We start from the raw sequence: 20,276 nt of genomic DNA on the forward strand, positions 1-20,276 counted from the left end.
CCGATTACCTCTTTCTGAAGCTAAAAACTGAGGAAGTTGGCAAAGGAAGAGGATTGGAAAGGAAAATTCCCACTATTATCGCTCACTAAATTCATTATAAAAAGATTGTTCTTGTTAATGCCCCCATGGACAATTGCTGGAATTATCTTTTATAACATGCTAAATAAGATGTTGTTTAAATAAAACCTATGGAATTGCCTATAGATTTTCTTCTTTAAACAAAGAGGGGGGGGGCTGTTCAATGAAACACTGTAGAACAACCACGCCTTTAAAAATAAATTATCATCTCTTGGCCTCAGGAGATTCTCTATGGCAATTCAGAGTCATCTTTGCTAGGTTACACATAACATGAAGAAGTAAAAGTCAAAGGTTTAAGTGTTTGAACCTGAGTGCTTACTTCTTTTCACATCCTTAAGTCAATATAAGTTCTGCTTAGTGAAAAAGACCATTTGTTGTTTCTTAGGAAATTAACCCCCTATTTTAGAGGACACATGGCCATCATGTAAAGATGATTATTTCCTGGTTTCATTTGCAGCTAGGTGTATCCATGTGATTAGATTCTAGGTAGAGGCATGAAAGTTGAAATAATGTGTGCAACTTTGTAGAAAGGTCCTATCCCTTCTGCTTAGCTAGAATTTGGACATAATGTTTTGAGCAATAATCGCTGTCTTGGACTCTGAGGTGATTTTTGACAGAAACCATACAATGGTGAAACAAGACAGAAGAAACTTGGATTTCTCACAACATGAAACACCTACCTACCAGAACTGCACTGAGGACCAACACTGAACATCTATCAGCGTTGAGTACCTCCACACTTCCTGAATATGAGTGAGAAATACATGTCTACAATGTTTACCTCTCATTCTGGATTTCCTTGTTTCTTGCAGTTATACCTAATTCTATTTTAATATAGTGCCATATTACCTTATTCTGGTGACTAGTACAGATAACTGGGAATTGTCTATAAACCTAATTTTATCTACTCTCTACATAGAACACCTAATGCTTTCTATTGGAGTAGGAGTATTAAAAAACAATGTATAAAGCCATATTTGTTTCTGGAATTAAATTGTGATGATGGTTATACCATATATTAAAAATATACTAAATACCACAGAATTGCACACTATAAAGGGTAGACTTTATTGTATGTGAATTATATCTCATAAAGCTATTAAAAAGTAAATTATTTAAAAAATATGTTGAAAGACTCATTCATTGAAAGCATTCAAATGTTTATTTTTTATGTTTTGAATTGAATTAAAACTACCATTTCTGTGGGATAAGAGAATTATTTATTCAACAAATTTTTGAAATATACACTTTAACATTAATCCAGATGCTTTAACTTGTGACTATTCTGATATCCCCCTTTACATTTGCTTCTATCTTATTATTATTCATTTCCAGATTCAGGTTTTGTATTACTTTGGAAAGCATTTGATCATCTTTTTTATCTCCTGAAGCAGCCCCTTTGTTGAGAGCTTCTTCTGCTACAATAAAAAATTGCTCAGTTGGTTGAAGAATGCTTACTCCATAGCCATTGCTGTTGTGAATATGATTGTTAGTCATCTTCAATTTGGGTGCTGGGAGAACCTGTTAAATTATTTGAGGAAATTAGTTTTACAATAATTCTTATTAAAAAAAATATGAACTAATGAACATGTAAAAATTACTCTATAACTTATTCATGAGTTTACAGGTTTCTTTAAAACATCTGAGACTCTCAACTTTGAACAAGTGCTATTTTTCTGGCACTGATTAATGTAATATTAACTACAAAAATGTTTAATGAGAAAATATTAAATGAGGTTTTCAATTTATTTTTATCAGTTATTGATTAAAAAACAAAACAAAACTGATTCTGGATAGAGATACATTCCATGAAGCTGACCTCTAGTATAACATGATAAACCTGAAAATAAATAACTTCAGATAATAATATGTGATACGGAGAAAATAAAATAGGGCAATGCGATAGCAGGAGTGGGTAGGGAGGAGCCACCACTCAGTTTAGCGTGTTCTTCACAGTGAAGTGTCCTTCATAGTAACGGCTTCTTTGAAGATGGACAATTATGTTCAGAAATAAATAATGAGGTCTACACCTTAAGATCTACAGGAAGTGTTTCAAGTAAAGGTAATAGCCAGAATAAGGTTAATAATTTCTGGGAACACAGAGAAAGCCAGTGTGGCTTCAATACATGTGAAGAGGAGTGGAAGGAGATGAGTTTGGAGAAGGCAGGTGCCAGACCTTGTCAGATTTTATAAACTATGCTTATCGAACTTAATGTACATATCAATCACCTGTGGATCTTGGTAAAAATCAGATTCTAACTCTAGATGTTAGGTAAGGCTCAAGATTCTGCATTTCTAACAAGCTACCATGTGATGCCAATGCTGCCGGTCCATGGCTCACACTTTGAGTATAAAATACAATTCCTGCCCTTAAGTCATTTATAATCTATTTGAGGAGACAAAATGTACATTCATAAAACAAAGAAGTAGAATGTAAAGTTCAACGGCTGTCTAGTTAGCTCATTTGGTTAGAATGTAGAGTTCTAGGGGAAAACATCATAAACGTAAAACGTATTAACTATACAAGCCTAGAGGGACCTAGAAAGGATTTACAGAAGCAAAAAAAAAAAAAAAAAAATGGGAAGACATTTTACCTATAAATTATTGCTATTAATGTTTTAGTTGGTTAGCTTAAATCATTTTACACAACTATGAAGGTAATACTTGAAGTGTTTCTTTATATATTATTATTCTCTTAATTTGCTTTACTTTCCAAAATGTATTATAGATCTGATGATGAAAAATCTAAAATATTTTTAAAAGAGCAAAACCTATCTACTTTCTCATGTGCAAAGTTATTTGCTAGAAGTTTAAATTGAAATTATTAAATTATAAGGCTAAACTTGTTTCCCATCAGACATCATTTAACCATATTTTAATTATTACTTATACTATTTTCCAAATCAATGATAGCATTTAGACTAAATTTTAAGACTAAAACTAACATTTTACTATCAAATTACTAGTCTTACAATGATTCTACATTAAGAAAAGAGAATACCTTCATGTTAACTCCACCTAAAGTGCTTTTCGAACTATCACTGGTTTTGAGATTATTATAGTGATGAATTTCATTCCTTTCCAAAATGGCTGTGCTCCCAGGATATAGTTCAACACCAGCACCCTGTCAATTAAAAGCAAATAAAACAATCTACAAAACACACAAATCCTCCACAATTTTCTTTACACTTGAAAACTGTAATTCTATATTAGCAATCTAAACACTAAGTTACGTGAATATATGTGATAATAAATGCAACAATTTATTGCAGAGAGAATGTTTACAAATGTTGAAAACGAAATCTCTGTTACAGAATCATTTGGCCTAGAAGGAAGGTTGAGGTCATATAGTTCGTTACCTTATTCTCCCACTCAAATTCTTTAGAAGGGAGTCCAAAACCTCTATAAGCAATTGTTTCAGTAATAAAAATTTGTACCTACTGTAAATCCTCCACAGTGCTGCTAACGTGTATTTCCTCATTTTAAGTGGAAATGAAAAAGTCATTCTTTAAAAGATCCTCTTGTTTTTCTTCTTCCTTTACACCTTTTTCTCATTCAATTCTCTGGTACTTTAATGATCTAGGTGAATGTTATCTGAAGACTCAAGTTTTCTATGTCCTGATTATTCAAAAGCTGTCAGAACTAAGCACAATATTTACAGCAATGTCTGAGAGCTTGTAAGTCCTTATTTCTTCTTAAATAAGCCTTCAAGTAACTGGCTCATGATTTGTTTTCTAGCCACTAATTTCTGGATGTTTTGAAAATCACACTTAAAGGTAATGATTCCTTACTTTGGACTTAGGCAGTTCTCTTTTCCTAAGTGTACTATGACATGCTGTACTTATCCTCGTTTTGTTGATTTCTACCAGTTTCCAAGTTTTATTATAATTCCTTTCAAAGATGGAGAAATTGTTACGCTTTGCATATTAAGATCACTTAAAGTATAAAGCTGTACTTTTTATAGAATGAAATACCTGGGCACCAGTTATTTCACTGTCTGTAATTGTCAAAGCGGCCCCTGTGAGAACACACACTCCTGTTCCTTCACATTTTAATATACAGTTTTCTAGAGTCGTGTGACCAGATTCCACTACCACGATATCTTCAACCGTCCCTTGCTGTATCAAAGACAGATGCATTAGTTTTACATTGTCAGCTCTGGACATAACAAAACTGTCATGAGAAGGTTCAGAAGTAATCATAATTTCCTCTCTCTTTCCAATTCCTGATTCATAGAGACAAAAATACATAATTAAGTCAGTAATCCCCAGGTTTAAAGGCCTTTATTCATTCAATAATGCTTGCTCTTACTGTTTTCTTTTCAAATATTTTAAACAAGTTACATACTTATCCCATTGTTAACTAAGTAGATGCTTAACTGTAATGTAATTTTTTGTCTATATTTTGATGCCATGATGGAAAAATGTGGGTTTATAATCAATCTAAATGTACCTTTGGTATTTATTCAACATACTCATTCTGCTGTATATTTCCCCAAATCTTACAGTCAGCAGTCATGTACAAAATGTCTAAGATACAAAAAGTATACCATAGCCTAACCTAGTTTCAAAACTGTAATTAATTACTATAACTAGAAAAGACTGGCAGAGACTTTTGAATTAACTTAGATTAAGTAATCATACCCCTAATTTTGCTCTATAGTAGTCAAAGCAATTATTTAAACTTAACAACACACCCAAAAATGAGAGGTTGGATTCTCAAAGAAGGCTACAGATTTTTGAAATTGCTTATATGATCCTTATTACCCATATAGCTCAGCAAAATACTACTTATTAAAATAATCAAAATATAGTGAACATTTTGCTTGATTTTCCAATAGATAGGTAAGGTTTAAGTCAACTGCTCTTTTCGCTAGACAATGGGAATATCCTTACTTCAAAGTTAAAAGGGTAGAATTAGAGTTACTAAATATGTCAAGATCATAAAAGAAATTTACTAAATGCTGCTTTTCTAAGTTAGCAAGTAAATTAGTCCTTTTGAGGAGATGCTGTTAATATAACCTTACATCTGGGTTTTCTTACTAAAGTGATATAAAGAACAGTGGAAATAGATAAGAAAGGGCCGAGCCCGTGGCGACGCTCCCGCCGCGGGTTCGGATCCTATATAGGAATGACCAGTGCACTCACTGGCTGAGTGCCGGTCACGAAAAACGATACACACACAAAAAAAAAAAAAAGAAAGAAAGAAAGAAATAGATAAGAAAAAAGTCGTTTTGGTAAAAATGTAGATGGAGCCAATAGAAAATATAAACACATCTTACGGAATAGGTAAAAAGCACATAAGGATTCTCATGAAATATAAACTCTTCGAATTTCCAATAATTCCATTAAGCATGTTTATAATACAAAATTAGTCCAATATACATTGCTGTAAAAACCTACAAAGAATGCCCTGCTAACCCTTTATAATGATGTCATCAGTCAATAAAGCCAGATTTGCAGCTTGATATTCTCCTGGAAAAATAACTACTGTATCTCCACTATAACAGCGATCCAAAGCCAAATCCAAATCATCATGCTGTTGGAGAAGTGTGTCTGACGATAAGTCCTTCACCTAAGAAGACATAAAACAGTGCACCTTCTCCAATAAGTTAAACTGAAACATATCATTTTAATCAGTGCTTTTCCCCAAAGCCTTTCCTATACGGTATTTGTTCATTAAACGCTTAACGTATCAGTCCATCAACTCAGGAAATGATGAAATGAAATTTTCTTTACAATCACTAATAATTGTATAGTTATTAAATACTAGGTATGAGCCATTTGCCAGAAATCATACTTTGAACTTTACATATTACCTACTAAGCCTCACAGCGGTTCTTCGAGATAAGTCATCATTTATCCCTGCTAGAAGCCTAAGGAAATTGAAGCTCACGGGGATTAAAAGAGTCGCCCAAGGACACAGAGTGAGGAGTGATGCAGCCGAGCTTTAGGTCCACATCTGTATGACACCAGATCTCACGCTTGTTCCTATGCACTATTTGTTTTCTTTCACTCAAACTGACACACCAATTTTGTAAATCAATAAAATATTATATATTAAAGATTCTGGAGCTAAAAATAAAAAGTACCAAGAATCTGCACTGGGAGTAGAAAAGATGAGACAATTTCACTATCAGTGGCCTGAAGAGTGAAGAGCTTCAGGTATAAATTTGGAAACTAAAAATATATTCTGAAAAAAAAGCCTATTATTCTGTTATTCCAATGGAAAGGGAATTATCATTCATAAATCTTTTTTCTTATTATAAAAGTGGTGCTTGTTTGTTATTTAAAAACATACAGAATGAAAGCAAGTTTAACAAGAAAGGAAAAATTGTAAACTTTTACTTAAATAAAACCTTTGTTTACATAGACATTTCCTTCTATTACTTTTCCCACACATATATTCATTTATTCATATACCAATATATCATATCATAAACTGGATATACTTTTGAATTCTTATTTTTTAATTACATTATATTACATTTCCCCATGTCTTTAAGTATTTTTTCAAAGCCCAATTTTTAGTGATTACATAATTATACAGATGTCTCAGAATTTATATCATCCCCTTCTCCCCGGCGGTTAGTGCTGAGAGTGCGGAGTGTGTGCTCCGGGCTCGGAACACACATTTATTATTTAAAAAATCCAAAAAAAATCTTTAAAAATCTTTTAAAAAACCCAAAAAAATTTTACAAAAAATCCGCGTCTCCCCCGCCGGAGACTTTTTTTTTTTTTTTTTCCTCTTTTATAAAATAACCCGGTGAAGCAGCCGAGACCGACCCGCCCGCCCGCGGCCCCGCAGCAGCTCCAAGAAGGAACCAAGAGACCGAGGCCTTCCCGCTGCCCGGACCCGACACCGCCACCCTCGCTCCCAGCCGGCAGCCGGCAACCAGCGGCAGCGATCGACCCCGTCTTGCGGCCGTCGCGGCCTGTGGCCCTGCGGGCAGCCGTGCCGAGATGAACCCCAGCGCCCCAAGCTACCCCATGGCCTCGCTCTACGTGGGGGACCTACACCCCGACGTGACCGAGGCGATGCTCTACGAGAAGTTCAGCCCGGCCGGGCCCATCCTCTCCATCCGGGTCTGCAGGGACATGATCACCCGCCGCTCCTTGGGCTACGCGTATGTGAACTTCCAGCAGCCGGCGGACGCGGAGCGTGCTTTGCACACCATGAATTTTGATGTTATAAAGGGCAAGCCAGTTCGCATCATGTGGTCTCAGCGCGATCCATCACTTCGCAAAAGTGGAGTAGGCAACATATTCATTAAAAATTTGGACAAATCCATTGATAATAAAGCACTGTATGATACATTTTCTGCTTTTGGTAACATCCTTTCATGTAAGGTGGTTTGTGATGAAAATGGTTCCAAAGGCTATGGATTTGTACATTTTGAGACACAGGAAGCAGCTGAAAGAGCTATTGAAAAAATGAATGGGATGCTTCTAAATGATCGCAAAGTATTTGTTGGACGATTTAAGTCTCGTAAGGAACGAGAAGCTGAACTTGGAGCTAGGGCAAAAGAGTTCACCAATGTTTACATCAAGAATTTCGGAGAAGATATGGATGATGAGCGCCTTAAGGATCTCTTTGGCAAGTTTGGACCTGCCTTAAGTGTGAAAGTAATGACTGATGAAAGTGGAAAATCCAAAGGATTTGGATTTGTAAGCTTTGAAAGGCATGAAGATGCACAGAAAGCTGTGGATGAAATGAATGGAAAGGAGCTCAATGGAAAACAAATTTACGTTGGTCGAGCTCAGAAAAAAGTGGAACGGCAGACGGAACTTAAGCGCAAATTTGAACAGATGGAGCAAGATAGGATCACCAGATACCAGGGTGTTAATCTTTATGTGAAAAATCTTGATGATGGTATTGATGATGAACGTCTCCGGAAAGAGTTTTCTCCATTTGGTACAATCACTAGTGCAAAGGTTATGATGGAGGGTGGTCGCAGCAAAGGGTTTGGTTTTGTATGTTTCTCCTCCCCAGAAGAAGCCACTAAAGCAGTTACAGAAATGAATGGTAGAATTGTGGCCACCAAGCCATTGTATGTAGCTTTAGCTCAGCGCAAAGAAGAACGCCAGGCTCACCTCACTAACCAGTATATGCAGAGAATGGCAAGTGTACGAGCTGTGCCCAACCCTGTGATCAACCCCTACCAGCCAGCACCTCCTTCAGGTTACTTCATGGCAGCTATCCCACAGACTCAGAACCGTGCTGCATACTATCCTCCTAGCCAAATTGCTCAACTAAGACCAAGTCCTCGCTGGACTGCTCAGGGTGCCAGACCTCATCCATTCCAAAATATGCCCGGTGCTATCCGCCCAGCCGCTCCTAGACCACCATTTAGTACTATGAGACCAGCTTCTTCACAGGTTCCACGAGTCATGTCGACACAGCGTGTTGCTAACACATCAACACAGACACTGGGTCCACGTCCTGCAGCTGCTGCTGCTGCAGCTACTCCTGCTGTTCGCACCGTTCCACAGTACAAATATGCTGCGGGAGTTCGCAATCCTCAACAACATCTTAATGCACAGCCACAAGTTACCATGCAACAGCCTGCTGTTCATGTACAAGGTCAGGAACCTTTGACTGCTTCCATGTTGGCATCTGCCCCTCCTCAAGAGCAAAAGCAAATGTTGGGTGAACGGCTCTTTCCTCTTATTCAAGCCATGCACCCTACTCTTGCTGGTAAAATCACTGGCATGTTGTTGGAAATTGATAATTCAGAACTGCTTCATATGCTTGAGTCTCCAGAATCTCTCCGTTCTAAGGTTGATGAAGCTGTAGCTGTACTACAAGCCCACCAAGCTAAAGAGGCTGCCCAGAAAGCAGTTAACAGTGCCACTGGTGTTCCAACTGTTTAAAATTGATCAGGGACCACGAAAAGAAACTTGTGCTTCACCGAAGAAAAATATCTAAACATTGAAAAACTTAAATATTATGGAAAAAAAACATTGCAAAATATAAAATAAATTTAAAAAAAAAAAAAAAAAAGGAAAGGAAACTTTGAACCTTATGTACCGAGCAAATGCCAGGTCTAGCAAACATAATGCTAGTCCTAGATTACTTATTGATTTAAAAACAACAAAAAACACACAAAAAAATAGTAAAATATAAAAACAAATTAATGTTTTATAGACCCTAAGAAAAAGAATTTTCAGCAAAGTACAAAAATTTAAAGCATTCCTTTCTTTAATTTTGTAATTCTTTACTGTGGAATAGCTCAGAATGTCAGTTCTGTTTGAGGTAACAGGATTGATAACTGAGCAAGGAAACATAATTTGGATTATAAAATTCTTGCTTTAATAAAAATTCCTTAAACAGTGAAAAAAAAAAAGAATTTATATCATGATTTTCTTACTCTTATTTAGATTGTTTACAATTTTTCAATATTATGAAAATACTACAAAAAATAAATCCTTATGCATGCTTCTAGTTATTTCTTTAGGATAAATTAATAGACAGGGAATTACTGAATCAAAAGGTATAAACATTTTAAGCCTCTTGGATACACATTGCCAAATTGCTCTCCAGAAAAGTTTAATCAATTAAAAATTGGTTTGAGAATGTTCATTTGCTGCAAACTCATCAATACAAAGCATTAAAATTGTTTTTAAAAAATTTGCCACTTTGATAAACAAAAAATCTTCACCGTGCCTTGTTTCCATTTACATTCCTTTGATATGCGAGACTGAACATTTTTTTCCCGATATATGTGAAACTTCTAATCTTTCCTAAATCAGCAAACCTACTGAATATGTCTCAATGTATTATTTGTCTCAAAATATTACATAAAATGGTAATGCTCCATTGTGCCTACCGCATTTGGCCCCAGGAAGGCCCACTGGACCACAACAGCATTTTCAGGGGTATTCTAGAGGCAGAAGCTAGATCACAGTGAGCAGACACATGAATGTGAAAGAAAAGGAGATAAGTGCAGATAAATATTTCAAGTAGTTTTGCTCTGCAAGGGAAGATATAGAGGTGTGGTGTTTAAGGCACATATTGTTTTGTTACTTAAAATAGAATTGAATATGTCTCATGTATTCAAGAATAAAGAGGAGAGGTTAAAGATATAAGAAAGAGGTGAGGTCACAGAAATGGTAAAGAGAGCTCCAAGAATTGCTTCCACTGAAGCCAATGTTAACTTTGCAAACACTGACAGATTCAACTCTTTAGAACTCTAGGATCTAATCAAACACAGCAAAGAAGGGAGTGCTTAATGAAGAGGCTGCTAAAAGTCAGTAAGAAAGCACTGTGGCATTTTTTTCTTACCTGCCTACCATCCTCCACTTCCTATCTCAGCAGCAGCAGTGGGGATGGCAGCCTGCACTCTTGGTGTGGCTTGCTGGTGCTTGCAGAGGATAAGGTGGGGTGCAACACGGATCTTTTTCTCTAAATACTGTGGTTGTGCATACTGACAGTTCCCTGAAGAACCGACACAAAGAAACTGACCTTTGTTTCACTCCCTCAGGCTGGACCAGCTTTGTAGGCAGCATCCGATGAGAACATTTAAAGACATATACTTCCTTTAGTTGCCTGGGAAAAGGGACAGAGAAAGAGGCAAGCAAAAGCCCTCAAAGGAAGAGACTGGGAAGGAATATTCTTGAAGGAATAAGGGCTTGAAAGGACTACTTCCTATACAGGGGAATCTGTAGTGAAATGCACATGCCCAGGGCTGGTCAAATGCTCACAAGAGATCTGAGAGGACCGTAGGCTTGAACCTGTGGCTGATCTTTGGGCCCTGCACAAGCAGGAGGCAAAAGCCAAAGCAGACTTTTAGGCAACCTGGCTAAGCTTTAGAGTGCCTCAGCTCAGCCAGTCTGAAAAGACTAGGAGAGCTTTTTTTTATTTTTACCTGCAGGCATTTAGGAAAATCTCTATCAGGTCACTCTGAGATAATATAACAGAGATAACATGACAGAGACTTAACTTGTCATGCAAAAAAGGAATACAGCCTTTGCAAAAGTAGTTTGAAAAAGTCATTAAACAAACAAACAAATTTAGTCTCCCACAACCAATACAAACCCTGACAAGAGTACTATTTGATTTCCACACATTTTAATATCCAAAATGTCCAGTTCTCAATAAAAAATTACAAGATATTTAAAAAAAACGGGAAACTGTGACCTATACTATTCAAAGGGAGAAAAAAAAAAAAAAAAGAAATTCTCAGAAACTATCATTGAACAAGCCCAGAGAAGACTTTGGACTTGCCAGACAAAATGTTAAATCAATGTCCTAAATATGCTCAAAGAGCTAAAGGCAACCATGGACAAAGAACTAGAGGAAACCAAGAGAACAATGTATGAACAAATAGAGAATATAATTAAAGAGATAAAAAAGAATCAAACAGAAATTCTGTAGCTGAAAAATACAGTAGATAAAATGAAAATTTTACTGTACAGGTTCAGCAGCAGAGTTTAGCTGGCTAAAGAAAGAATCAGCAATCTTGATAGTAGGATGACATTAGAAATTATCCAGCCTGAGGAACAGAAAGAAAAGGGCATAAAAGCATGAGCAGAGACAAAGGGACCAGTGGAACACTATCAAGCATACCAGTATATATATGAATATTATGGGAGTCTCAGAAGGAGAGGAAAGAGAAAAAGGGACAGAAAGAATATTTGAAAAAATAATGACTAAAATCTTCCCAAATTTTGTGAAAGGCATGAATCTACACATTCAAGAAGCTCAATGGGCTCTAAGTAGAATAAACACAAATAAATAACACACCAAGATACATCTCAATTAAAGTAAGCCAAAGACAAAGAATCTTAAAAGCAGCAAGAGAAAAGCAATTCATTACATATGAGGAAGCCTTAATAATATTAATAGCTGATTTGCCATCAGACACCATGGAAGCCAGAAAGCAGTGAGATGATATAAAGTGCTGGGCGGGGGGGGGGATTGTCAACCAAGAATTAGAAATCCAGCAAAACAATCCTTTAAAAAGGAAGAAGAAACTGACATTCCCAGAAAAGCATTTCTTGTAAGGGAGTCCTTCAGACTGAAATGAAATGAATAATAGACAGCAACTCAAAGCCATATAAAGAAATAAAGAATTCTGATAAAGGTAGCTACATGGGTGAATATAAAGACAGTATTATTGTATTCTTGGTTTGTAACTCCTCTTTTAGTTTACTGTATGATTTAAAAGAACAATGCATAAAACAATAATTATAAATACATATTAATGGGCAGACAATGTATGAAGATGTATTTGTGACAATAACAACATAAAGGGGAGACAGAGCTGTACAGGAGCAGAGTTTTTATATGCTGTTGAAGCTAAGTTGGTATCAATTCAAACTAGATTATCATAAATTTAGAATGTGAATTATAATCCCCTTGGTAACCAACAAGAAAATAACTAAATAATATACACAAAAGGAAATGAGGAACAAATCAAAATGGTACACCGGAAAAAAAAATCATCAAACACAAAAGAAGACAGTATTGAAGGAGTTGAATAACAAAAAAATGATATTGTAGAAAACAAATAGCAAAATGGCAGAAGTACTTCCCCTTATCAGTAATCAGTCTAAATGTAAATGAATCAAGATCACCAATTAAAAAGTAGAGACTGATAGAAAGGATAAAGAGAAATAATTTAGCTATATGATGTTACAAGAGATTCACTTTAGATCCAAACACACATATAGGTTAATAGTGCAATGATAGAAAAAGATATTCCACACAAATGGTAATCAAAAGAGAGCTGAGATGGCTATATTAATATTAGACAAAATAAACTTCAATCAAAAATTGTTGTTAGAGACAAAGTAGGACATAATAGATTGACAAAAGAATTAATTCATGAAGAAGACAGTCCCAAAATATATGAAGTAAACATTGACAGAATTGAAGGGAGAAGTAGACAATCCACAATAATAGTTGAGGACTTCTATACCACACTTTCAATAATAACTACAACGTCTAGATCAATAAGAAAACAGAAAACTATAATCAAACTAGACTTAACACACATGCAGACTCACACCCAACACAAAAGAATACACATTTTTCTGAAATGCACATGGAACATACCACAGGATACACCATATGTTGGGTCACAAAACAAGTCTCAATACATAGATCGTCTCTGACCATGGTTAAAATAAAGTGGAAATCAGTAACAACAAGAAAACTGGAAAATTCAGGAATATATAGAAATTAAACAACATACTCTTAAACAACCAATTAATCAAAGATGAAAACACAAGGAAAATTTGAAAATACTTTGAGATGAATGAAAGAAAAGACACAACGTATCCAAACTTATGGGATGCAGCAGAAGCAGAGCTGAGTGGAAAATTTATAGCGGTAAATACATTAAAAAAGAAAGATCTCAAATCAACAACCCAACTTTACATCTTGAGGATTGGAAAAAGAAGAGCAAACTAAACCCAAAGGCAGCAAAAGAAAGGAAATAATAAAGATTACAGAAGGCATCAATAAAATAGAGAATAGAAAAACAATAGAACTAATGAAATCAAAAGTTGGTTCTTTGAAAAGATCAACAAAATGTACAAAACAAGCTAAACTAAAAAAAGAAGGTACAGGGCCGAGCCCGTGGCGCACGGCGCTGGGAGCGCGGCGGCGACACTCCCGCCTCGGGTTCGGATCCTGTATACGACTGGCCGGTGCACTCACTGGCTGAGTGCCGGTCACGAAAAAGACAAACAAACAAACAAACAAAAAGAAGGTACAAATAACTAAAATCAGAAATAAAAGTACGGACATTGCTACTGACTTTAAAGAAATAAAAATGATTGTAAGAGTATACTATGAACAATTGCACACCAGCAAATACGCTGATCTCACACCAATAAGGATTAGGTATACAAATTCCTAAAAACACACAAATTACTCCAATGGATTCAAGAAGAAATAGAAAATCTGAACAGACAAATAACAAGTAAAGAGATTACATCAGTAATCAAACACCTCCCAACAGTACAGGACCAGACAGCTCAACTGGTAAACTCTACCAAACATTTAAAGAGCCATTAACACCAATTCTTCTCAAATTCTTCCAAAAAATACGAGAGAACACTTTCTAACTCATTCTCTGAGGCCAGCATTCTCTGATAATAAAGCTAGACAAAGACACTGGAAGAAAACTATAGACTAATGTTTCTTATGACTACCTAATGCAAAAATCTTAATGCAAAAGTCCTCAATAAATTTTAGCCAACCAAACCTAACAGCACATTAAACTTGTACTAACTTGTTATATCTGAACAGGATCAAGTTTAAGGCACTAGGAAGGATAAGTGTCCCTATCAGAGTAATATGACTGGAAGGAAATAAATTGAATTCTTTGTACTGGGTATATTTTCAGACATGGTTATTACCTTTTGTAGCACTAGAGGAAAAATCTGACAATAATGGCTACATTATTTGGACATGAATAGCGTAATAGAAATCACAATAGCAATTGATATGTTTGTAAGTGCTAGGCATTTAGCTAAAAGATTTATGTAAATTATTTTACTTAAGCCTAACACCCTATGGTATAGACTTCATTACTCTTTTTCAGATGAGGAAATAAGAGAAACCATGTAATTTACTTAATCTCATACAAATCTTAAGAAGCAAAACTGTGAGTCAAACCCAGGTTTCCAAGTCTGTGTTCTTCACCACCATACTATACTGCCTCTAGAATGAAAGAAGGAGCCGCAGAGAGGCCTGTGATCAACAGTGGAGACACCGCTATTTCTCTAAATCTGGGAGAATTACTAATGTTTAACTTTAGTTCAGGAACTGGAACAGGTGGTCAACTCTTAATTGAGCATTTACTATGTTCAGGGCATTTGTATTCGTTTGTTTCCATTGCCTATAACAAAATACTTGTAACTGGGTGATTTATAAAGAAAACAAAATTTATTGCTTACAGTTTCTTTTCTTTTTTTTTTTTTTTTTAATTTAAAAAAATTTTATTTACTCATTTTTTATTGTGGTAAAAACAATAACATTAAATTAACTGTCAACCATTTTTAAGTGTACAGTTCAGTAGTATCAAGTATATTCACATTATTGTGTAACAGATCTCCAGAACTTTTTTATTTTGCAAAACTGAAACTGTATACCCATTAAACACCAACTGCCTCTCCCCCACCCCCCGCCTAGCCCCTGACAACCATCTTTCCATTTTCTATTTCTATGATTTTGACTGTGTTGGATACCTCATATGAGTGGAATCATGTGCTGTCCTTTTCTGACTGGTTTATTTTACTTAGCACGATGTCTTCAAGGTTCATCCATGTTGCAGCATGCAACAGAACTTCTTTAAAAAAATTTTTTTTTATTATTTAAAAAAAATTTTTTTTGTACCAGGTTCCACCCCAGCAGGCTAGAACTTCTTTCTTTTTTAAGGATGCATAATAGTCTATGTACTTATTCATTCATTTGCCAATGCACATTTGGGTGCTTCCACCTCTTGGCTACTGTGAACAACGCTGTGATGAACATGGGTGTGCAAACATCTTTTCAGAATCCTGCTTTGAATTCTTTTGGATATTATACTCAAAAGTGGGGCTGCTGGATCGTACTGTAATTCCATTTTTAATTTTTTCGAGGAGCCTCCACAGTTTTCTATAACGGCTGCACCATTTCATATTCCCAACAACAGTGTGCAAAGGTTCTAATTTTTCTGCATCCTTGATCTGCTCTTTTGATAGTGGCCATCCTAACGGGTGTGAGGCATTATCTTATTGAGGTTTTGATTTGCATTTCTCTTATGATTAGAGAGGTTGAGCATTTTTTCATATGCTTGTCAGCCATTTGTGTATCTTCTTTGTAGAACTGTCTATTCAAGTCCTTTGCCCATTTTTTAATTGGGTTGTTTGTATTCTTAAGCTGTAAGAATTCTTTATATATTCTGGATACAAGTTGCTTATCAGATATATGATTTGCAAATATTTTCTCTAAGTCTATGAGTTACCATTTAAATTTTTAAAATGATGTCCTTTGAAGGAGTTTTTTAATTTTGATGAATTTTAATTCATCAATTTTATTTTCTTCTGTGGATCATACTTTTGTGCTATATGTAAAACCTCTTTGCCTAACCTAAGGTCACAAACATTTTCTCCTATGTTTTCTTCTAAAAGTTTTATATTTTACCTCTTACATTTATGTCTATGATTATTTTGAGTTAATTTTTATATATAATATGAGGTAGGGGTACAAATTAATCTTCTTGCAAGGATATCCAGTAGTCCCAGGATCATTTTTTGAAAAGACTATCCTTTCCCCACTGAATTCTTGGCACATTTTCAAAAATCAATTGCTTATAAATGTAAGGGCTGATTTCTACACTTTTAATTCGACTCCACTGATCCGTATGCCTATCCTTATGCCAGGACTATACTATTTTGACTACTCTAGCTTTGTAGTCAGTCCTCCAACTCCGTTTATCTTTTTCGATGTTGTTTTGGCTATTTTGGGTCCTTTGCATTACCAATGAGTGCTGAAATTTTGATAGGGATTGTGTTGAACATACAGATCAATTTGGGGAAAAATTGGTATTCTGCTACTCAAACTAAGAAGGAAAAGAAGCAACCATAATACTGAGGTGCTCTGTTTATGGAACAAAAGCAACATTTCAGAAAAGATAACATTTAAGAAGTATATAAAATAACCTCATGAATTACTGGTGGCTTTTTTTTTTTTTTTTTTAAGAGAGTCCTTATCTTTTACAGATATATACTGAAATATTTATGGATGAAACAGTGTATTGTCAAGGATTATTCCAAATAATCTTGGTTGGGGGATGTATTAGTCCGTTTCTGTTGCTTATAACAAAATACTTGGAACTGGGTAATTTTTAAGAAAAAAAAAAACTATTGCTTACAATTTCTGAGGCTGGGAAGTCCAAAGTCCAAGGAATACATCTGGTGGCGGAGACAGTGACCCCTCACATTGCAAGATGGTGGAAGCAGAGAGCAGAGACAGAGACAGACTCTCCTCTTCTTTTAAAGCCCTCAGAATCACACTCCTGACCACCATTATTAACCCATTCACTACTGCATGGTCCTGCAATCCAACCAGCTCTTCAAGGCTCCACCTTTCAATTACCATAATAGGATTTTCCATCCTCTTAATAGTCACAGTGGGTGCTAAGTTTCTAATACCTAAAACCTGGGGGACACAATTCAAGCTTCAGTGAATTTTAGGGGGACATAATTCAATCCACTACAAGGGAGTTAGATCTAAATAAGATTGGCCATGTGTTGATAATTATTGAAGGTGAGTAATAGATATGGAAGGAGGATCCATCATATTATTCTCTCGAGTTCAGTAATTGCCCCATTCAATCATGGTTCCTGGTCGAAGTTGGTAAGACCTGAGTTCATATATGTTAGGTCCTGACCGTGGGACAGGCTCATTCCAGAAACTGAATTCCAATAGCAGCTGATTCTTCCTAGAAAGAAGCATGTCGCTTCTTGCCTTACGAAATTCCACAAACTCCTGATTTTTTCTGAGTTTATTCATGACTTCCGTGAGGGCTGGATAGCCACCTTCATATCTCCAGAGGTGAACAGCTTGATCCTGCTCGCCATACCACGTGTTCCAAGTTCCCACCAAAGAACAAGGGTAATGTTTATCTTCATGAATCTTTGGCAACACCTCTTGACAAATTTTGTTGTATGCTTCTAGGCATTCCGGTTTAACATTGTGAAACTGTAATTTGTACAGACTGCTTGTTTCCTTTTTGGCTAGGAGATTAGAGTGAGCATCCTTTCTTGGATCAACTTTCCGGACAAATAAGGATTTTAACCAGCTGTCTTCTCGAGGTCTGTTATTGGAGGATGTCAATCTCCTTTAATAAATAGGGATCCAGAACAAGCCTGGTCACTCTCACTTTAGCAGTTTTTTGCATTGCTGTCCCAAACACTCTCCCCACGATCCATTTGGCATGGACGGATGAACGAACTATTGACATTATGTGGCTTTGGTCACCCGGGCTGCTCGTGGCACGCAAGCCTGGCTGAGCGGCCGCCGTCCTTTCCTTGACTCGGGGCTGCTCCCGCCGGACCCGGGGCAGGTTGGGGAGATTCGGTCCCCCTACCTTGGCAGTCCCGGTCCTATTGCTTACAGTTTCTGAGGCTGGGAAGTCCAAAGTCCATCTGGTGTTGGCGACACTGACCCAGGGGTCTCACATTACAATGAGGTGGAAGCACAGAGAGCAGACAGAGCGGAAGTCAAACTCTCTTCTTTGAAAGCGCTCAGAACCATTACCCTGACTACCATTTTTAATCTATTCACTACACTATGGTCCTGCAATCCAATCACCTCTTCAAGGCTCCACCTTTCAACTGCCATAATAGGATTTCTCACTCTCTGAATAGTCACAGTGGGGGCTAAGTTTCTAATACATAAAACTTGGGGGACACAATTCAAGCTTCAAGGAATTTTGGGGGACATAATTCAGTCCACTACATCATTATTCTAAGCATATTACAAATACGTACGTTTTTAATCTTTACAACAACTCTGTAAATATGGAACAGTATTATTATCTTCATTTTACATTTGAGGACAAAAGCACGGATGGGTTAAATATGAGTGTACTTCAAAAAGTTTGTAAAAAAATAAAATGAAAGATAATGTGAATATTTCCATGAACTTTTTGAAGATCCCTTGTAACTAGTTGAAAATCATATAACTAGTAAGTGGCAAAGCCAGGAATCCAGGCAGTTTGGTCTTAAAGCCTATGCTCTCAACCAGGCCAGTACACAATTTTTTTCTCTCTCTCTTTAAAGCACTCTGCAAATAAGGAAATTGAGGTTCAGAGACGTTATGCAGCTTGCCCAAGACTGCATAGTTATCACATGATCTCAGGTAGGGTATTTGAACATTGGAGCTATCTTACTACAAAGTCCATGTCTTTCCACACACCACTTTGTAAAGATGATGGGCATGGGTAAAACTTACTACAGGGAGAGTATAGAGCAAGAATTCTGAGTAAAGTATCTTCCAAGCTGAGGAAATTGTTAAAGGCTATGTGCATAGCTATGATGACTATCAAACCAATTTGTCAACCTCAAAGATAAATTTAAAACCAAAGATCTAAATAAAATAGAAGCTGATGATGCCGGCTCCTCTGTAGTCCTCCTCTCATTTACCTGACCTCTAAAGTTCAGGGATAATTACACAAATGAAGACAGGATAGCAAAGTGCTGGATAAAAATAAAATAAATTTCTCACTGTCCAATAGGAAAGTGAAGAAAATGAAGCCAGAACAGATATGAAAGCAAAAGTGAGAAGTAAAGTGAAAATGACAACATAAGGCTGGGATAAAAGCAAAACCTATACCTTACTTCTTACAAAGATGTTTTAAAAGATGTTTACAAAGATATTGGTAGAATAATTAACATTATCGAATGGTCTAATCCAATAAGCAATTAAAAGGAAATTAAACTTTAGTGAAAATGGTAAAAATGGGTAGGATAGCTGTCTAATAAGCCAGCTTTATCTCTCACCACTGTCCTCTTAGGTTTTAAAGACCAGCTTTGGTGGACTTCTTTCAGTTCCTCATATGCACCATACTCTCTTGTCACATATACACTCATTTACTGATTCAACAAAAACTGATGGGCACCCACCATGTGCCAAGCATCATGCTAGGTGATTCCAGGAGTGGTAAATACACATTCATTGCTCGTAAGAAGCTCATATTTGAGCGACAGAGACAGTCAATAGATAGCCACAAAAAGTACTATATATAGTCATGATATGGGGAAGTGCCAGTAAGGAAAAGTGCAGGGTGCTGTAATTGTATATAGCTGTCTAATGTGTTCTGAGAGGTTTAGAAAGCCTTTTTCTGTGGAAATAACATTTAAATTCAGACCTGAAGAGCAGTGGCTCAGCAGGTGGAAGAAACAATACGGCTTACACAAGGATGTGGGGTTAAAGTAAGGGAGAAAAGTGAGTGTACGAAGGTGATGAAGGCTAGGAGGAAAAACACTCCCAGAAAACTGTAATTAGCAACGGGTAGATGGTTGTGCCATTTACTGAAACAGAGAACTACAGAATATAAGCAAGTCAATGAATATGATCATGAATTTAATTGCAGACATCTGAGTTGAAGTACTTGCAAGACAATCAAGTGGTGATGAGCAATAGGCAGTCGGCCATGTAGGCTTGGGGCTTAGAACAAAAAGTCTGGGCTGTGGATGTAC

General features: G+C 36.3%; 3 protein-coding genes across 3 annotated transcripts in view; 1 reads left to right on the plus strand and 2 right to left on the minus strand.

The window, feature by feature from the left end:
* Positions 1-1,347: 1,347 nt before the first annotated feature.
* The window catches only part of LOC134384398 (testicular spindle-associated protein SHCBP1L-like), a 29,036-nt gene continuing 10,107 nt past the window's right edge, over positions 1,348-20,276 (minus strand). The window contains exons 4-7 of the mRNA XM_063105922.1: positions 5,499-5,652; positions 4,053-4,303; positions 3,080-3,202; positions 1,348-1,599 (exon numbers count right to left, since the gene is read on the minus strand). Coding sequence (XP_062961992.1) covers positions 1,348-1,599; positions 3,080-3,202; positions 4,053-4,303; positions 5,499-5,652 — 780 coding nt within the window. The remainder of the gene's footprint in view (positions 1,600-3,079; positions 3,203-4,052; positions 4,304-5,498; positions 5,653-20,276) is intronic.
* LOC134384734 (polyadenylate-binding protein 1-like) lies at positions 7,026-9,418 on the plus strand. Its single transcript, XM_063106440.1, has one exon. It carries the CDS (start codon positions 7,041-7,043, stop codon positions 8,949-8,951), a length of 1,911 nt encoding a protein of 636 aa, XP_062962510.1. The 5' UTR covers positions 7,026-7,040; the 3' UTR covers positions 8,952-9,418.
* On the minus strand, positions 17,389-19,753 carry LOC134383306 (protein NipSnap homolog 2-like). Its single transcript, XM_063104215.1, has 2 exons — positions 19,701-19,753; positions 17,389-17,914 (listed from the first exon to the last, which is right to left on the minus strand). The coding sequence occupies exons 1-2, from the start codon at positions 19,751-19,753 to the stop codon at positions 17,389-17,391; spliced, it is 579 nt and encodes a 192-aa protein (XP_062960285.1).

This window comes from Cynocephalus volans, chromosome 8 (genome assembly GCF_027409185.1).
Source record: "Cynocephalus volans isolate mCynVol1 chromosome 8, mCynVol1.pri, whole genome shotgun sequence".
NCBI classification, from domain to species: Eukaryota; Metazoa; Chordata; class Mammalia; order Dermoptera; family Cynocephalidae; genus Cynocephalus; species Cynocephalus volans.